At 38.5% G+C, this 18,947-nt stretch overlaps 1 protein-coding gene across 2 annotated transcripts in view; it reads right to left on the bottom strand.

The window, feature by feature from the left end:
* Positions 1-731: 731 nt before the first annotated feature.
* VEZF1 (vascular endothelial zinc finger 1) overlaps positions 732-18,947 on the bottom strand; it is a 130,534-nt gene continuing 112,318 nt past the window's right edge. The window contains exons 5-7 of one of the 2 annotated variants that reach the window (XM_053706940.1): positions 6,186-6,236; positions 3,500-3,559; positions 732-3,285 (exon numbers count right to left, since the gene is read on the bottom strand). In XM_053706940.1, coding sequence (XP_053562915.1) covers positions 2,849-3,285; positions 3,500-3,559; positions 6,186-6,236 — 548 coding nt within the window. In that variant the 3' untranslated portion in view covers positions 732-2,848. The remainder of the gene's footprint in view (positions 3,286-3,499; positions 3,560-6,185; positions 6,237-18,947) is intronic. The other variant, XM_053706941.1, reaches the window with a different exon arrangement.

The raw sequence follows: 18,947 nt of genomic DNA, 5'->3' as shown, positions 1-18,947 counted from the left end.
TATTACCCATTCCCTAGTTTTGCATAACCAACAGTTATATTAATATACTTTTTACCTCTGCGATCTTGTATCTAAGCCTCTGCAAACTGCCCCCTTATTTCGGTTCTTTTGACAGACTTGCATTTCAGCCAATCAGTGCAGGGTCCTAGGTAATTTCACGTGCCTGAGCTAAATGTTATCTATTTGACACACATGAACTAATGCCCTTTAGTGGTGAAAAACTGTAAAAATGCATTTAGAGAAGAAGCGGCCTTCAAGGTCTAAGAAATTAACTTATAAACCTTCTAGGTTTAGCTTTCATCTAAGAATACCAAGAGAACAAAGCAAAATTGGCGATAAAAGTAAATTGGAAAGTTGTTTAATATAACATGTCCTATCTGAATCACGAAAGTTTATTTTGGACTAGACTGTCCCTTTAACCACAAACAATTTTGGTGTAGACTGTCCCTTTAAGTATGCTGTGTGTACTTACAATTCCCAGAACTTGAAAACTAACAATTTTAATTGCTAAATCACACAAGTGTGTGTGGGGATAACTTTGCAAATCTGTACCAAGTTTGGGGTAAGCTTCCCATACAGTCTAGACGTGATGTCTTGACAGAATGGGAGTAAAAACAAGGGAATCCACTTATTTCTTTTTTAAGGACATAGAGGTGCATTTAAAAAAAAACACACAAAAAAACAACATTACAACATAAATATAATAAATTAAAAAATAAAATGCAATGTGGTTTCTCTACATTTTTTGTTTATTGAGACATACTAATTAAAAAGGCACAAACATGGGGCTTATGTTTACATGGACATTATAACAAACATATACATTAAAAGTGTAGGAATGTGGTGGCTTTCTGCTACACAGAAAGTTCCTAAGCTTTTTTTTATATATACAAAAGATGTACAGTGTAATGTCCTACAATACAAAAGATCAGTTATAAAATTAATTTTCTTTACACTGAATTTTATTTTATTTTATATTTTCAGCCCCAACAGATGTTTGTATTTTCCTATTCAGACTTCTCTTCTGAGAACAGTCATTTTCTTGGTTTAAAGCATGCCATTTTAACACTGCCCCATTAAGAAATAGGCAGCAATTGTAAAATACTTCTTCCAACTGAGCATTTTTATACCTTATATGCTAGAATGACTCCAACAAACAGGCTTAATGCAATTAACAAAATTATACTCTGGCTCTGTAAAGAGAAAAAAAAAAAAACAAAAAAAAAAACTAATATATATATTTATATATATTTTTTTTGTAAAATGTAGAGTCTGATTACCATAGCCTACCATCTTAATGGCTGGAGACCACTGCCACACAATTCTAAAATGTGGTGCTCTCCACCGCAATTGAAGATTTTAGTTTATCTAAAAATAAAAGTTAATGTCACATGATGCGCTACAAAGCAGTATTTTTTTTTTATCTTTTAGTTGTCCTTTTCTACAATACAGTTAATATTTGGGAAGGTTAAAATGTAAACTAAAAAAGTACACGTAGAAAAGCAATGGCTGGAAAGGGGCTGTAAATGTGTGAACCAACTAATAAGCAAGTGCTAATGGGGAAAGTTTAGAAAATAAACTATCCCTGTCACCATGAATAAAAAGAATACTAGCAAGAACAGGGTTTGGGGTATAACAAAAAAATGCTAAGACATATTTACACATTAAAAAAAAAAACGATGATTTCTACAGCAATTTATTATTAAATTACTCACAAAAAAAAACCTAAAAAGGAAAAAAAAATTCTCTTGGCTTGTCTTACCGGGCTCACTAGTTAGTGGTTAGAACAGAAACTGTATAGTCTTAATAGAAGACAAAGTACATATTGAACAACTCTGATTCATTTACTCAATATAACAGGTTGTTTATAAAAAAAAAAAAAAAAAAAGGAAGTGTGTGTTGAGAATGCTTTTTTTTTCTCCTGCTACTCCTTGTGCTTTATATCCATACTGTGGGTTCTTGATTCCATAGAGGCTAATTTTTCACATCACGCTGGCTTCTAAAGCTTGTTTGGTAAAACTGCAGATGAACTCCAATCTGGGTCAAAGGGCTTTTAAACTGAGATTGCTTTTGCCTCAATACTGTAACAAATGTCTCTAAGGTGTGGGAAAACAGATGTACCACACTCTCATCCACAACACAAATTGTTTTATAAAAAACAAAACAAAAAAACCAAAAAACAATGCTAATACTTGTTTCAGAATTTATGTTTAACAGTATTTACAGTTTCAAATAGGTCATAAAGCCTACTAAGAGTAAAGATCAGAATGACGAGTTATCGTATGCTTTGCATATCAGAGTTGATGTTTTCCTTTCCCATAGGGAATGCTGCTTAGATTTAACATATCCCCACGGTGAAACTCAGATTCTCTGAAATACGTTTTAGAGATGTTATGTCTTCTATAGATTTCAAAAACATTTAATAAGCACAGAGCAGCAACTGTACTTGCATGTTAATGATTTGTTACAATAATGAAGGTGTCCCAAGCTCACAAGCCTAAAAATGATGATTGCTTGCTAGTGTTTTTTTTTTTTTTTAATTAAAAAAAGTCAGAAGATTTAAGGATAAAACATTATTACACCGTTTTTCTTCTTTAAAACCTTTGACATAAAATAGTCTATTCTATCCTGTTCTTCATTTTACTGTTTTTTTCCTTTGTTCCTCGCCATCCTTTAACATGGTCCATAACAATAAATATGACGGTTTAAGAACTACAGAGAAACTAGCTAAAAATTAAGGAACAAAATGTCTGCAAATATTTTGCAAGCTCCTTCTTAATCCAAGATAATGGAAGGTTGCTGGTAGATTTCAATTAGTCAACTGTTTTAACACTGTTATGAATGTTCATTACCAAGGCTGAGAAGAAGGTAACGCTTGAGACAGGAACGGCATACTTTCTACTGGTCTCATAGCTATGTTTAGTGGACCCGCCAATGTCATTGGTGTAGGCAGATTCATAGGACTTGTTATAGTGACTGGGTGCGCTATATTTACTGGAGCAGTGACTGAAGTAGGCAAATTAACAGAAGAGGTTAAAGACAGTGGAGAGGTCATTGAAATCGGGGTGGTTATGGTGACAGGATGCCCCAAATTCATTGGAGAAGTTATATTAACAGGACTTGAGACATTCACAGGGCTCCTCATACTCATACTCATTGCCGCAGCCACTGTTACTGGATTTGTCAAGGTTCCTGACGCAGCCACAGACGATGTAATATTGAAAGGAGAAGTAAGAGTCACAGGTGTCTGAGCCACAGTGGAGGTTTGGCACATGTTAGATGTGTCTGGGAAAAAAAAAAAAGTTACTTTACACAACATGGCTTTATATGGAAAGATTATAGATTGTTAATATTGCATTGACAAAGTAGTTGGTTAGCACTAGAAACACCAGCTTACTGTGCTAAACCATTCAAATTATTGTAAATAACAATCCTAAATAGTAAACTATACAGTTTGGCCATGAAAATTACCACTGAATCAACTGGTATGAAGACATACAATCACCTAGTGAAAAGGTCCTATGATTCTGATCCACAGCACAAAAGAGTGAGTCTGGAGCTGAAATAAGAGGAAAGGTTATGTATCAAACTCCCAGACGTCGGTGGAATTAGTTTAAAAAGACACACCATGAAAAGTAACATTTTTTCCCTTAAAGTAAACCCCCTTCTAAATTAAAATAACAATGAAATCATTAGCAGTTACATCCAAGTGAAAAATTGTTAAAGTTTCTTACATCATAAAAAACACTGTACATACATATGCATAAATTGAAAAATCATATAGTTAACCATGCAGATAGCTTTGCCAGGAGTATTATTTCCGTTCTGTTCAGAGAGCAACCAGTAACTTCGAAATTACCCTTTAATTCTACATATCTATTGTTCAAACTGTAAGAAGCATGTCTAAAAATGTAATTGGAAAGTAACTCATGGTATAATCTTTATGATTTCCATGTACAGTTAAATGGACATGAAAAACAAAAAAATAATTACATTTGTATGTTCTTTCTAAAACATGAAATTATTAATAACTTTCCAATTTACTTCTATAATCAAATTTGCTTCCTTCTCTTAGTATTCTTTGTGGAAGGAAGAGCAATGCATTACTAGGAGCAAGCTGAACACATCGGGTCAACCACATGACAAGGATGCATTTATGTGCATCCACTAATCAGCAGCTTGCTCACAGCAGTGCAAAGCTGCTCCTGAGACTTCCTAGGAATACCAAGATAAAGCAAATTAGATAACAGAAGTCAATTGGAAATCTTTTTTTATTTTTTATTATAAGTATTTTAACTTTTTTTTTTTTTTTTTAAGAATTTTGTTCCTCTGTATGCATTCTATGAGGGTCAGTGGAAGCTTGGCCCTTTTGTCATCTGAGCAAAGTATTTTCCATTGGAAATTAAATGCATTTAAAACAAAAATAAATGTAATTTTTAAACTAGTAAAAATAGTTCCTCTCTACCCTTATGCGTAAAGCTAATGCAACGGTTATTAATAACCAATGTCCCCACCATTTAAACTATAATTGGTTAAAGGGATAGTAAACCTAAATATTTTCTTTCGTGATTCAGATAGAGCATGCAATTTTAAGCAACTTTCTAATTTACTCCTATTTATCAATTTTTATTTGTTCTCTTGGTATCTTTATTTGAAAAGGCAGGAATTAAAGCTTTGGAGCTGACCCATTTTAGGTTGAGAACCTGGGTTGCGCTTGTTGATTGAATGGCTAAATGTAGCCACCAATTAGCAAGCCCTATCCAGGGTACTGAACCAAAAATAGGATGGCTCCAAAGCTTTAATTTATGCTATTTCAAATAAAGATAGCAAGAGAAAGAAGAAAAATTGATAATAGGAGTAAATTAGAAAGTGGCTTAAAAATAGCATGCTCTATCATGAAAGAAAATATTTGGGTTTACGATCTCTTTAAAGTAGCAGTATACATTTATAATATCTATTAAACCTAACCAAAACAAAAATACATATTATGGGCATAGTAATAAATGTATATACTCATTTACAATTGGTCCTAGAAACATATTACAATGTCAACAATAACCAAAATGAAGGCCTTATCTAAGAAAATTCAGAAGTTTGATTCCTAACATACGCAAAAAAAAAAAAAAAAAAAAAAAAAAAAAAAAAAGAGGAGAAAGAAAATTATTAAAGGGACAGTATGTCAAAATTAAATTTTCATGATTCAAATAGGGCATGCAATTTTAATCAGCGTTCCAATTTACTTTTATCCTCAAATTTGCATTGATCTCATGGTATTCTTTGTTGAACGTTAAACCTAGGTAGGCTCATATGCCAATTTATAAGCCCTTGAAGGCTGCCTCTTATCTCAGTGCATTTTGACAGTTTTTCACAGCTAGACAGCACTAGTTAATGTGTGACATCATATAGATAAAATTGTGCTCACTCCCGTGGAGTCAAAACTGATTGGCTAAAATGCAAGTCTGTCAAAAGAGCTGAGATAAGGGGGCAGTCTGCAGAGGCTTAGATACACGGTAATCACAGAGGTAAAAGTGTATTAATATAATTGATTTGGTTATGCAAAACTAGGGAAAGGATAAAAAAGGGATTATCTATTGTTTTAAACAATAAAAAAAATCTGGAGTAAACTGTCTAAAAATTGAAAACACTAGGAGAAAACTGGTGAACACCATACGTTTAAGAGACTACATTACTATAACGTAGGAAAGAAATGTTACACCAGAGATGCAGCTTCCTCTGTATGGAGTAAAGCTGAAATAATTAGGGCTTGACAAATATATATTAAACTTAGAAGCCAGTCATAAAATTGAGTCTACACATTTTTTTTTGCAAGAACCATAAAGGGAATTTGGCATATACAGAATACTCTAAAATAGGTGCCAGGGGTAAAACATTTGTTGTCTCCCTGAGTTTTGTCAAATCCTTACAATAGAGAAGTTACAAACCTCAAAACCGCACAAGCATTCATGAAATGTTACACTGACCCTTCTTGAAACCTTCATTGTTCATGGCAGGAGACTGATTAGTACATACTATCACACACATTATAAAGGATCTCAAATAAGCATGCATATTTATAACTTGGTTTTCCATTTCAGGTCACTGACGAAAAAGTTCCTGTCTCAGTTGCTATGAAATGGCTGATCATGCACATTTTAACTTGCATAAAAATCTGGAAACTCCAGTACCTTCATATTTGATTCGGCAATGAACTGGACTTTGAAGTTCATGAAGTTGTCCTAAAATTAAAAAAAAACCTGTGTTTAATATAAAATGAAACCACAGTAATAGGTGATAAAAAAAAAAAATTCTCTGAAATTAAACTAAAATATAATGTTAAATAAATGATGTAGACCAGCAGGCAATAAATGTTGAAAGAAAACAAGCATAACAGCTTTATTTTAATATATTAAAGCACGATTAACCAAGTAAAGGTTTATAAGATTCATTTTCTGAAGCCCAAATATGCATACAACCGAGTTCAAGCAATGTCATCCATACAGATTGCTGGTATTTTTCAGCTTGGAAAACCCAAATTATATTTAATACGTAAAAGACTCAAAGAAAGTGCATATCCATAGGCAAAACAGAAGCAGCTTCTTCCTAAGTACTGTTAGAGAGTAAACAACTAACCAAAGTACAGCAATAGAACAGGTTGAACCACTAACCTTTATTTCTCAGCTTTGTACCAAAAGAAAACACAAAAGATCTCAACCTAAATGCTGTCTAGCTCCTACAAAATATATTTGGCTCCTACGTTCAATATCCATTTATCAAAACGCGATTACAGAAAAATTCTGTGTAAAGAGGTTATTAAAGACAAGCTGCAAACATGAAAATAAACTGTAATCTTTGCAAAAAAATATTTGTAAGATTTTTTTTTTCTTGAGTGTGTATATAATACATAAAAACAGAGCGGAAGAAATCGGATAAAAGTTTCAAAGGCTTCCTGAATCAATGCAAATGCTGATAATAAAAAGGGAGTTTTAAATTATTTTAAAAACATTTACTTTGTATATAGTTATTTTGCATTACAGTATTCCATAGCTAATATGTACTGCGTGTACACGCACATGTGTGTATACAAAATACAAGAGCAATAATTAAGGGCAGTAAACACGTTTCCCCTTTAATATTTAAGGAGACCGTGTATTTAAATATTAAGCTACAATATTTTAATCAAGAGTAAATGTATAAAAAATGCCATTGACACTTATTAAAAATGTTGCAGCTAAATGAGTAAAAACACGTCTAAAATTCCCTCCATGAACTTATGTGTAGTGCTTGTAGGTTTAAAGGGATATTAAAGTGCTCCTTTTGTAAAAAATAAATATATTAGATCAAAGCAAACAAAGAAACAGATTGAGTTAAAAAACAGCAAACAACTTACTTGATTTATTTCTATAAATTATCAGTGTCTGCCCACAGCTAGATAAGAGTGCCATCTTTAAAGGGACACTCAAGTCAAAATGAAACTTCATGATTCAGATACAGCATGCAATTTTAAACAACTTTCCAATTTACTTCCATTAACAAAATGTGCACAGTCTTTTTATATTTACACTTTTTGAGTCACCAGATCCTACTGAGCATGTGCAAGAATTCACAGCATATACGTATATGCATTTGTGATTGACTGATGGCTGTCACATGATACAGGGGGAGTGGAAATAGACATAACTTTGCAATTTAACAAAAATCTACTACTCATTTGAAGTTCAGACTAAGTGCTATTACATTGTCTTCTTATCATGCATTTGTTGATTATGCAAATCTACAGTGTTGACTGGTCCTTTAAAAAAAACTTAAAGTTTTGGGGTCATGTGATTTTTGCAGAAAATGTCCTATACCATACATTGCAATAAACTAATTGCAGCTAGCAGAGAGGTGTCTCCTAGAAACACATAAAAAGGCTAGCTGCTAATCGGCTTTCCTACAGAGGCTGCCACGTCCTTGCAGGGCTGTGTGACAGGAGGTAAAGAATACTGCACAAATTAAGTCAAAATTAAACTTTCATAATTCAGATAGAGCATGCAATTTTAAACAACTTTCCCATTTTACAAAATGTGCAGTCTTCTTATATTTACACTTTTTGGAGTCAACAGCTCCTACTGAGTACGTGCAAGAATTCACAGAAGATACGTATATTAATTTGTGATTGGCTGATGGCTATCACATGATACAGGAGAAGTGGAAATATACAGAACTGAAATTGGTCTGAACTTCAAATGAGTAGTATTTTTTGTCTGACAAAGTGATAAAACAAATTATGCTTACCAGATAATTTCATTTCCTACTGTATAAGGAGAGTCCACAGCTTCATTCCTTACTGTTGGGAAATACTGAACCTGGCCACCAGGAGGAGGCTTAAATACCTCTCCCACTTTCCCCATCCCTCAGTCATTCTGCCGAGGGAACAAGGAACAGTAGGAGAAATATCAGGGTATAAAAGGTGCCTGAAGAGAAACAAATTTAGGGGGCCGCCCATCTGAGAAACATGGGCGGGAGCCGTGGACTCTCCTTATACAGAAGGAAATTAAATTATCTGGTAAGCATAATTTATGTTTTCCTTCTTAATATAAGGAGAGTCCACAGCTTCATTCCTTATTGTTGGGAAACTTATACCCAAAGCTCTAGAGGACACTGAATGATAACGGGAGGGATAAAAAAAAAAAAAAAAAAAAAAAAAAAAGAGGCAGACCCTAACCTGAGGGCACCACAGCTTGTAAAACCTCTCTCCCGAAGGCTGCTTCAGCTAAAGCAAAAACATTAAACTTGTAAAATTTAGAGACAAAAAAAAAAAAAAAAAAGTGTAAGGAGGACCAGGTAGCCAACTTACAAATCTGATCCATAGAGGCCTCGTTCTTAAAAGCCCAAGAGGAAGCCACTGCTCTAGTAGAATGGGCCGTAATTCTCAGAGGAGGTCTATGTCCCGCTGTCTCAAACTAAGCAGATAAGACTCCTCAACCAAAAACCAAGTCGAAGAGACCTTCCGACCATTACGCTTCCCAGAATATGTCACAAACAAGGAAGAAGTTTGTCTAAAATCCTTAGTAGCCTGAAGATAAAACTTCAAGGCACGAACCACGTCCAAATTATGAAGTAAACGATTCTTTGAAGAAGAAGGATTTGGATACAAAGAAGGGACCACAATCTCTTGATTGATGTTGCAGTCTGACACGACTTTAGGGAGAAACCCTAACTTAGTAAGTAGGACAGCCTTATACGAATGTAACACCAGATAAGCAAATAAGTTTAGAAACTTGCTTAAGCACTTTAGGTCCAGAATCGGGCGGAAAGTTCCCTCCTTTGGGACCATAAACAGGTTTGAGTAGTATCCCAAACCTCTTTCTGCGATAGGCACCGGGACAATGACCCCTAAGGAGGGCAGATCCTGCACACACCCCAGAAAGGCTTACCTCTTTTCTGGTTTTGAAGACAGGTTTGAGAGGAGAAATCTGCCCTTGGGTGGATGAGATTTGAAACCTATCTTGTATCCCTGAGCTATGACCTGCAGGACCCATGGATCCTGCACGTCCCTGAACCAAGTGTCTGAAAACAGCAACAGTCTGCCCCCTACACGATCCAGCACCATATCGGGGGTCGCCCCTTCATGCCAACTTGTTCTCGGCGGGCTTCTTGTTCTGCTTGGATTTATTCCAGGATTTAGCCGGCTTCCAAGTGCTCTTGGTTTTCTCGAGCTTAGAGGAGGCCTGCTGACGTCTGAACTTTTCAGAAAGAAAATTAGAACCTTGTCCCTTAGAATTGTTCTTTTTATCCTGCGGTAGGAAGGTACCCTTGCCCCTGTCAAGGTATATGTGGGGTAAATATATATATTTTAATCATATATTTTAAGGCTATGCAATACAATTATATTTATTCAGCTCTGAACTGGTCAGCAGAAAGGACTCATTTCTGTCAGACAAACCAACTTCAGGCAGGTTTGGTTCTCCCCCACTTTCTCAATTGCACAGGAGAATCAGAGATTTCTGCTAAGCTAAACTTGTGACTCGTTCCTGTTGGGCGCGAAATACCATTTACTCAAAGCTAAGCTGATCTATTCTTCTCATTGACTGCAAATTATACTTTTTGGTATTCTGAGGTGAAACAATTCCTATCAAGGAATATTGGATGTCGATTTGGTAAAGTATTAAAAGATTGCTATAACAAGTAGATTTAAAGAGCAGATTGTACTTTTAAACTGTGTGTCACTGTTTTGGATAGTTCTTAGCTGGCCTGTTTTGTATACAAAAAAAAAAAACAATTTAAAACAAACATTTACTATTGCTGTATGTAGCAGAGTTAAAGAAATAGTTTGGATTCCAAGTTAGCATTTCATAGCCTATGTATTGTTAAACTAATCCCAATCTTAAATTTTTTATCTATGCAAATATATAACAATAATTCAGAAGTGTATATTGTATTTTAAATTGGTAGTCACAGCCTATATATTGTTTAAATCTATATCTGATTGGCTAAGTAACTCATCTGCGCAAGTTCTGATATCGTAAGTTAATTTTGTATTAGGATAAATTGCAGTTAAATAGCAGAATATATATATTACCCTATTGATTATAAGCACTGTTGCTTGGATGTTAAAGGCTATTTATAAATATGGTTGGTTTTAAAGATACAGTTTTCTGGGCTTTGAAAGAAGGATAGCATATCTTAAGAGTTGGTTTTAACGCATATAAATTTTGTGTCATATTCTAATATTGCAAATATATTTCAAAAATGTTCATGGATATTAACTAAATAAAAGAATTCAGATATTTATATTAATTGTATTGTTTCTAGTAGATGCATGTTGATTAAGGGTTTCTATTTTTAAGGATAATTAATATTTGTATTGTGTTATAACCCTGCCATAAGCTGATATATTATTTGGAGAGCACTACTAAGATTTTCATAAATATACTGACACCCCCTGTAACCATGGAGATAATGGAGTCCAGGCCTGGACCAAATAAAATATTTAACTTAAAGGGTAGGAAAAGTAGTCTAGAATTAGTCCGTAGACAAGGACTTCAGCCAGAGCCCCCGACGAGTCTGTATTGAGAAACCAGATATTTTAGCATTCAGGCAAATAATCTGCATGTTTGCATCACTGATAAAAGAATGAGGAATTCTCAAAGCTTTAATCCTTTCTTGAAAAATCATCAAGGGGACCGTCCACATCGATCAAATCCGCTTAGGAGTCGCACCAGTAGGCCGCAGCTCCAGCAACCGAGGCAACAGTCGCTGCCGGTTGAAATAAATATCCTGTATGCTGACATTTTCCTGAGAAAGGTTTCCAACTTCTTATCCATCGACTCTCTGAAAGACGAACTATCCTCAAGAGGGATAGTAGTATGCTTAGCTAACGTGGAGATAGCGCCATCCACCTTAGGGACGGAACTCCACAACTCCAGCTGAGAGTCCGGGACCGGGAATAATTTTTTAAAGGCAGAGGAAGGGGAAAAGGAAGAACCAATTCTATCCCACTCGTTCTTAATGTTCGCCATCTTTACCGGTACAGGAAAAGTTAGCGGCGCTACCCTGTCCTCGTACACTCTGTCTAATTTAGGGATCAAAGTTTCATCAGGCAACTTGGTCTCCAGAACCTCTGTCGACAGAACCTCCTTTAGAAAAAAACGTAGGTGTTCAATTTTAAATCTAAAGGTTGGCTCCTCAGAGTGTGACCCATCCTGAATACTTGAAAAGCAGACAAATCTAATAAATCACTGGATGTTCCCTGGACAGGAGAGCTATGTTTAACCTTTCGCTTGCGCTTAGCAGGGCGAGGTAAAGCACTAAGAGCCTCAGACACCGCCGCCTTTAACTGCGTGGCAAAGTTCGATGGTAAAAGACTCCCTCCAGATGGAGGATCAGGTGTGCTACGGGAAGCTGCATGTGACAATGGAGATGACTTATGGATATGCACCTCATGGGACGGCGAGTCCTTAGAGGTGGATGGCTCAGTAGTACTAAAGGGATTAACCTTCTTAGACATAATAACCTTGTTGATGCATATAGAACATAGTTGAGAGGGCGGGCACACCAAGGCCTCCTCACAATATAGACAGGTATTACTATTAGGGAAAGAGGGAGTACCCTCAAGCATATCAGAATCCTCCATAGCTTGCGCTATTTCTCACAAAACGGCACCTTTATACTCCCAATGACTGGGGAACTCACCACCTCCTAGACCCAGGCAACCAGAGAAGAAGCGACCTCTCCAGCAGCTAGCTCAGTCAGGAAAGAGAAAACGAAAGTGTGACCACACCCGGTCACGTGGTGCGCAAGGCAGGACTGCCCCTGCTATGAGAAAAAGCGCTACAAGTTGCGCAGCATTCAAAGTAAAAACCTGTATGTTCCGTTACTGCATAACAGTCTACAAACCCAAAAAAAAAAAATTCTCACACATAAAGCAGCATAAAATTAAAAGTAACAAATTTGATTAATCCCCACTCCCTCAGGAGATATTAACCCATGATTCTATAAAGATAAAAGGAGTCACACTGTGACCCTGTCTTCAGCAATTTCAACATAACTAAAAATTGAAACGATGTTACCAAAATCCGTGCTGTGGAACAGAAACACAGTCCCTCAAGTGTGACAGTCTTGTAGCATCGCTCCTGACATGAAATTGAATGAAGAAAGCAGACAGTGAAACTCGTCAACACTGGTTGCTTAAAGGGACACTGAACCCAATTTTTTTCTTTCATAATACAGATAGAGCATGCAATTTTAAGAAACTTTCTTATTTACTCCTATTATCAATTTTTCTTCGTTCTCTTGCTATCTTTATTTGAAAAAGGCATCTAAGCTTTTTTTATTCAGAACTCTGGACAGCACTTTATTAGTGGATGAATGTATCCACCAATCACAAAGGACAACCCAGGTTGTTCAAAAATGGGCTGGCATCTAAACTTACATTCTTGCATTTCAAATTAAGATACCAAGAGAATGAAGAAAATTTGATAATAGGAGTAAATTAAAAAACAGAATTTATGTTTACCTGATAAATTACTTTCTCCAACGGTGTGTCCGGTCCACGGCGTCATCCTTACTTGTGGGATATTCTCTTCCCCAACAGGAAATGGCAAAGAGCCCAGCAAAGCTGGTCACATGATCCCTCCTAGGCTCCGCCTTCCCCAGTCATTCGACCGACGTAAAGGAGGAATATTTGCATAGGAGAAACCATATGATACCGTGGTGACTGTAGTTAAAGAAAATAAATTATCAGACCTGATTAAAAAACCAGGGCGGGCCGTGGACCGGACACACCGTTGGAGAAAGTAATTTATCAGGTAAACATAAATTCTGTTTTCTCCAACATAGGTGTGTCCGGTCCACGGCGTCATCCTTACTTGTGGGAACCAATACCAAAGCTTTAGGACACGGATGAAGGGAGGGAGCAAATCAGGTCACCTAGATGGAAGGCACCACGGCTTGCAAAACCTTTCTCCCAAAAATAGCCTCAGAAGAAGCAAAAGTATCAAACTTGTAAAATTTAGTAAAAGTGTGCAGTGAAGACCAAGTCGCTGCCTTACATATCTGATCAACAGAAGCCTCGTTCTTGAAGGCCCATGTGGAAGCCACAGCCCTAGTGGAATGAGCTGTGATTCTTTCAGGAGGCTGCCGTCCGGCAGCCTCGTAAGCCAATCTGATGATGCTTTTAATCCAAAAAGAGAGAGAGGTAGAAGTTGCTTTTTGACCTCTCCTTTTACCAGAATAAACAACAAACAAGGAAGATGTTTGTCTAAAATCCTTTGTAGCATCTAAATAGAATTTTAGAGCACGAACAACATCCAAATTGTGCAACAAACGTTCCTTCTTTGAAACTGGATTCGGACACAAAGAAGGCACGACTATCTCCTGGTTAATGTTTTTGTTAGAAACAACTTTCGGAAGAAAACCAGGTTTAGTACGTAAAACCACCTTATCTGCATGGAACACCAGATAAGGAGGAGAACACTGCAGAGCAGATAATTCTGAAACTCTTCTAGCAGAAGAAATTGCAACCAAAAACAAAACTTTCCAAGATAATAACTTAATATCAACGGAATGTAAGGGTTCAAACGGAACCCCCTGAAGAACTGAAAGAACTAAATTGAGACTCCAAGGAGGAGTCAAAGGTTTGTAAACAGGCTTGATTCTAACCAGAGCCTGAACAAAGGCTTGAACATCTGGCACAGTTGCCAGTTTTTTGTGAAGTAACACAGACAAGGCAGAAATCTGTCCCTTCAAGGAACTAGCAGATAATCCTTTCTCCAAACCTTCTTGAAGGAAGGATAGAATCTTAGGAATTTTTACCTTGTCCCAAGGGAATCCTTTAGATTCACACCAACAGATATATTTTTTCCATATTTTGTGGTAAATTTTTCTAGTTACAGGCTTTCTGGCCTGAACAAGAGTATCAATGACAGAATCTGAGAACCCTCGCTTTGATAAGATCAAGCGTTCAATCTCCAAGCAGTCAGTTGGAGTGAGACCAGATTCGGATGTTCGAACGGACCTTGAACAAGAAGGTCTTGTCTCAAAGGTAGCTTCCATGGTGGAGCCGATGACATATTCACCAGGTCTGCATACCAAGTCCTGCGTGGCCACGCAGGAGCTATCAAGATCACCGATGCTCTCTCCTGATTGATCCTGGCTACCAGCCTGGGGATGAGAGGAAACGGCGGGAATACATAAGCTAGTTTGAAGGTCCAAGGTGCTACTAGTGCATCTACTAGAGTCGCCTTGGGATCCCTGGATCTGGACCCGTAGCAAGGAACCTTGAAGTTCTGACGAGAGGCCATCAGATCCATGTCTGGTATGCCCCACAATTGAGTGATTTGGGCAAAGATTTCCGGATGGAGTTCCCACTCCCCCGGATGAAATGTCTGACGACTCAGAAAATCCGCTTCCCAATTTTCCACTCCTGGGATGTGGATTGCAGACAAGTGGCAGGAGTGAGTCTCCGCCCATTGAATGATTTTGGTCACTTCTTCCATCGCCAGGGAACTCCTTGTTCCCCCCTGATGGTTGATGTACGCAACAGTCGTCATGTTGTCTGATTGAAACCGTATGAACTTGGCCTTTACTAGTTGAGGCCAAGCCTTGAGAGCATTGAGTATCGCTCTCAGTTCCAGAATATTTATCGGTAGAAGAGATTCTTCCCGAGACCAAAGACCCTGAGCTTTCAGGGGTCCCCAGCCCGCGCCCCAGCCCACCAGACTGGCGTCGGTCGTGACAATGACCCACTCTGGTCTGCGGAAGCTCATCCCCTGTGACAGGTTGTCCAGGGACAGCCACCAACGGAGTGAATCTCTGGTCCTCTGATTTACTTGTATCGTCGGAGACAAGTCTGTATAGTCCCCATTCCACTGACTGAGCATGCACAGTTGTAATGGTCTTAGATGAATGCGCGCAAAAGGAACTATGTCCATTGCCGCTACCATCAAACCTATTACTTCCATGCACTGCGCTATGGAAGGAAGAGGAACAGAATGAAGTATTTGACAAGAGTTCAGAAGTTTTGATTTTCTGGCCTCTGTCAGAAAAATCCTCATTTCTAAGGAGTCTATTATTGTTCCCAAGAAGGGAACCCTTGTTGACGGAGACAGAGAACTTTTTTCTACGTTCACTTTCCACCCGTGAGATCTGAGAAAGGCCAGGACAGTGTCCGTGTGAGCCTTTGCTTGAGGAAGGGACGACGCTTGAATCAGAATGTCGTCCAAGTAAGGTACTACTGCAATGCCCCTTGGTCTTAGCACCGCTAGAAGGGACCCTAGTACCTTTGTGAAAATCCTTGGAGCAGTGGCTAATCCGAACGGAAGTGCCACAAACTGGTAATGCTTGTCCAGGAATGCGAACCTTAGGAACCGATGATGTTCCTTGTGGATAGGAATATGTAGATACGCATCCTTTAAATCCACCGTGGTCATGAATTGACCTTCCTGGATGGAAGGAAGAATAGTTCGAATGGTTTCCATTTTGAACGATGGAACCTTGAGAAACTTGTTTAGGATCTTGAGATCTAAGATTGGTCTGAATGTTCCCTCTTTTTTGGGAACTACGAACAGATTGGAGTAGAACCCCATCCCTTGTTCTCCTAATGGAACAGGATGAATCACTTCCATTTTTAACAGGTCTTCTACACAATGTAAGAATGCCTGTTTTTTTATGTGGTCTGAAGACAAATGAGACCTGTGGAACCTCCCCCTTGGGGGAAGCCCCTTGAATTCCAGAAGATAACCTTGGGAGACTATTTCTAGCGCCCAAGGATCCAGAACATCTCTTGCCCAAGCCTGAGCGAAGAGAGAGAGTCTGCCCCCCACCAGATCCGGTCCCGGATCGGGGGCCAACATCTCATGCTGTCTTGGTAGCAGTGGCAGGTTTCTTGGCCTGCTTTCCTTTGTTCCAGCCTTGCATTGGTCTCCAGGCTGGCTTGGCTTGAGAAGTATTACCCTCTTGCTTAGAGGACGTAGCACTTGGGGCTGGTCCGTTTCTGCGAAAGGGACGAAAATTAGGTTTATTTTTGGCCTTGAAAGACCTATCCTGAGGAAGGGCGTGTCCCTTGCCCCCAGTGATATCAGAGATAATCTCTTTCAAGTCAGGGCCAAACAGCGTTTTCCCCTTGAAAGGAATGTTAAGCAATTTGTTCTTGGAAGACGCATCCGCTCACCAAGATTTTAACCAAAGCGCTCTGCGCGCCACAATAGCAAAACCAGAATTTTTCGCCGCTAACCTAGCCAATTGCAAAGTGGCGTCTAGGGTGAAAGAATTAGCCAATTTGAGAGCACGAATTCTGTCCATAATCTCCTCATAAGAAGAAGAATTATTATTGATCGCCTTTTCTAGCTCATCGAACCAGAAACACGCGGCTGTAGTGACAGGAACAATGCATGAAATTGGTTGTAGAAGGTAACCTTGCTGAACAAACATCTTTTTAAGCAAACCTTCTAATTTTTTATCCATAGGATCTTTGAAAGCACAACTATCTTCTATGGGTATAGTGGTGCGTTTGCTTAGAGTAGAAACCGCCCCCTCGACCTTAGGGACTGTCTGCCATAAGTCCTTTCTGGGGTCGACCATAGGAAACAATTTTTTAAATATGGGGGGAGGGACGAAAGGTATACCGGGCCTTTCCCATTCTTTATTTACAATGTCCGCCACCCGCTTGGGTATAGGAAAAGCTTCGGGGGGGCCCCGGGACCTCTAGGAACTTGTCCATTTTACATAGTTTCTCTGGAATGACCAAATTCTCACAATCATCCAGAGTGGATAACACCTCCTTAAGCAGAGCGCGGAGATGTTCCAATTTAAATTTAAATGTAATCACATCAGGGTCAGCTTGTTGAGAAATTTTCCCTGAATCTGAAATTTCTCCCTCAGACAAAACCTCCCTGGTCCCCTCAGACTGGTGTAGGGGCATATCAGAACCATTATCATCAGCGTCCTCATGCTCTTCAGTATCTAAAACAGAGCAGTCGCGCTTACGCTGATAAGTGGGCATTTTGGCTAAAATGTTTTTGATAGAATTATCCATTACAGCCGTTAATTGTTGCATAGTAAGGAGTATTGGCGCGCTAGATGTACTAGGGGCCTCCTGTGTGGGCAAGACTGGTGTAGACGAAGGAGGGGATGATGCAGTACCATGCTTACTCCCCTCACTTGAGGAATCATCTTGGGCATCATTTTCTCTAAATTTTGTGTCACATAAATCACATCTATTTAAATGAGAAGGAACCTTGGCTTCCCCACCCTTAAAAATATTGCACACCAAATTTGGAAGCTTTAACCCTTAAAATAACGGAACCGGAGCCGTTTTTATATTTAACCCCTTTACAGTCCCTGGTATCTGCTTTGCTGAGACCCAACCAAGCCCAAAGGGGAATACGATACCAAATGACGCCTTCAGAAAGTCTTTTCTATGTATCAGAGCTCCTCACACACGCATCTGCATGTCATGCTTCTCAAAAACAAGTGCGCAATACAGGCGCGAAAATGAGACTCTGCCTATGATTAGGGAAAGCCCCTAGAGAATAAGGTGTCCAATACAGTGCCTGCCGGTTATTTTACATAATTCCCAAGATTAAAATAATTCCTCAAGGCTATGGAGTATAAAATATAAATCGATTTAGCCCAGAAAATGTCTACAGTCTTAGAAAGCCCTTGTGAAGCCCTTTATTTCTTTCTGTAATAAAAATGGCTTACCGGATCCCATAGGGAAAATGACAGCTTCCAGCATTACATCGTCTTGTTAGAATGTGTCATACCTCAAGCAGCAAAAGTCTGCCCACTGTTCCCCCAACTGAAGTTAATTCCTCTCAACAGTCCTGTGTGGAACAGCCATCGATTTTAGTAACGGTTGCTAAAATCATTTTCCTCTTACAAACAGAAATCTTCATCTCTTTTCTGTTTCAGAGTAAATAGTACATACCAGCACTATTTTAAAATAACAAACTCTTAAACACTAAAAAACTCTAAGCCATCTCCGTGGAGATGTTGCCTGTACAACGGCAAAGAGAATGACTGGGGAAGGCGGAGCCTAGGAGGGATCATGTGACCAGCTTTGCTGGGCTCTTTGCCATTTCCTGTTGGGGAAGAGAATATCCCACAAGTAAGGATGACGCCGTGGACCGGACACACCTATGTTGGAGAAAGTAGCTTAAAATGTCATGCTCTATCTAAATCACGAAAGAAAAAATTTGGGTTCAGTGTCCCTTTAAGGAGCAGTTAGCAGGCAGTCTGTATGTGTTTGCAGGAAGACTCTCCCTGCATCTCTAGACTCTAACTTTCGTCAATGCTCTCACTGAGAGGCTGACAAGACTACTTAAAACTCCAGTTCCATATTGAAAGGCATATACCCCTCCTGAGGAACAACTCCGAAATCTTCTGACACTTCTCTGCCATCCTCCTGTGACGAAAGGCAAAGAATGACTGGTGGATGGGGATGTGGGAGAGGTATTTAAATACCT

The sequence above is a fragment of the Bombina bombina genome, chromosome 3, assembly GCF_027579735.1.
Source record: "Bombina bombina isolate aBomBom1 chromosome 3, aBomBom1.pri, whole genome shotgun sequence".
Lineage (NCBI taxonomy): Eukaryota > Metazoa > Chordata > Amphibia > Anura > Bombinatoridae > Bombina > Bombina bombina.
The sequence above is the reverse complement of the archived record's forward strand: the minus strand, read 5'-3'. Positions and strand labels throughout refer to the sequence as shown.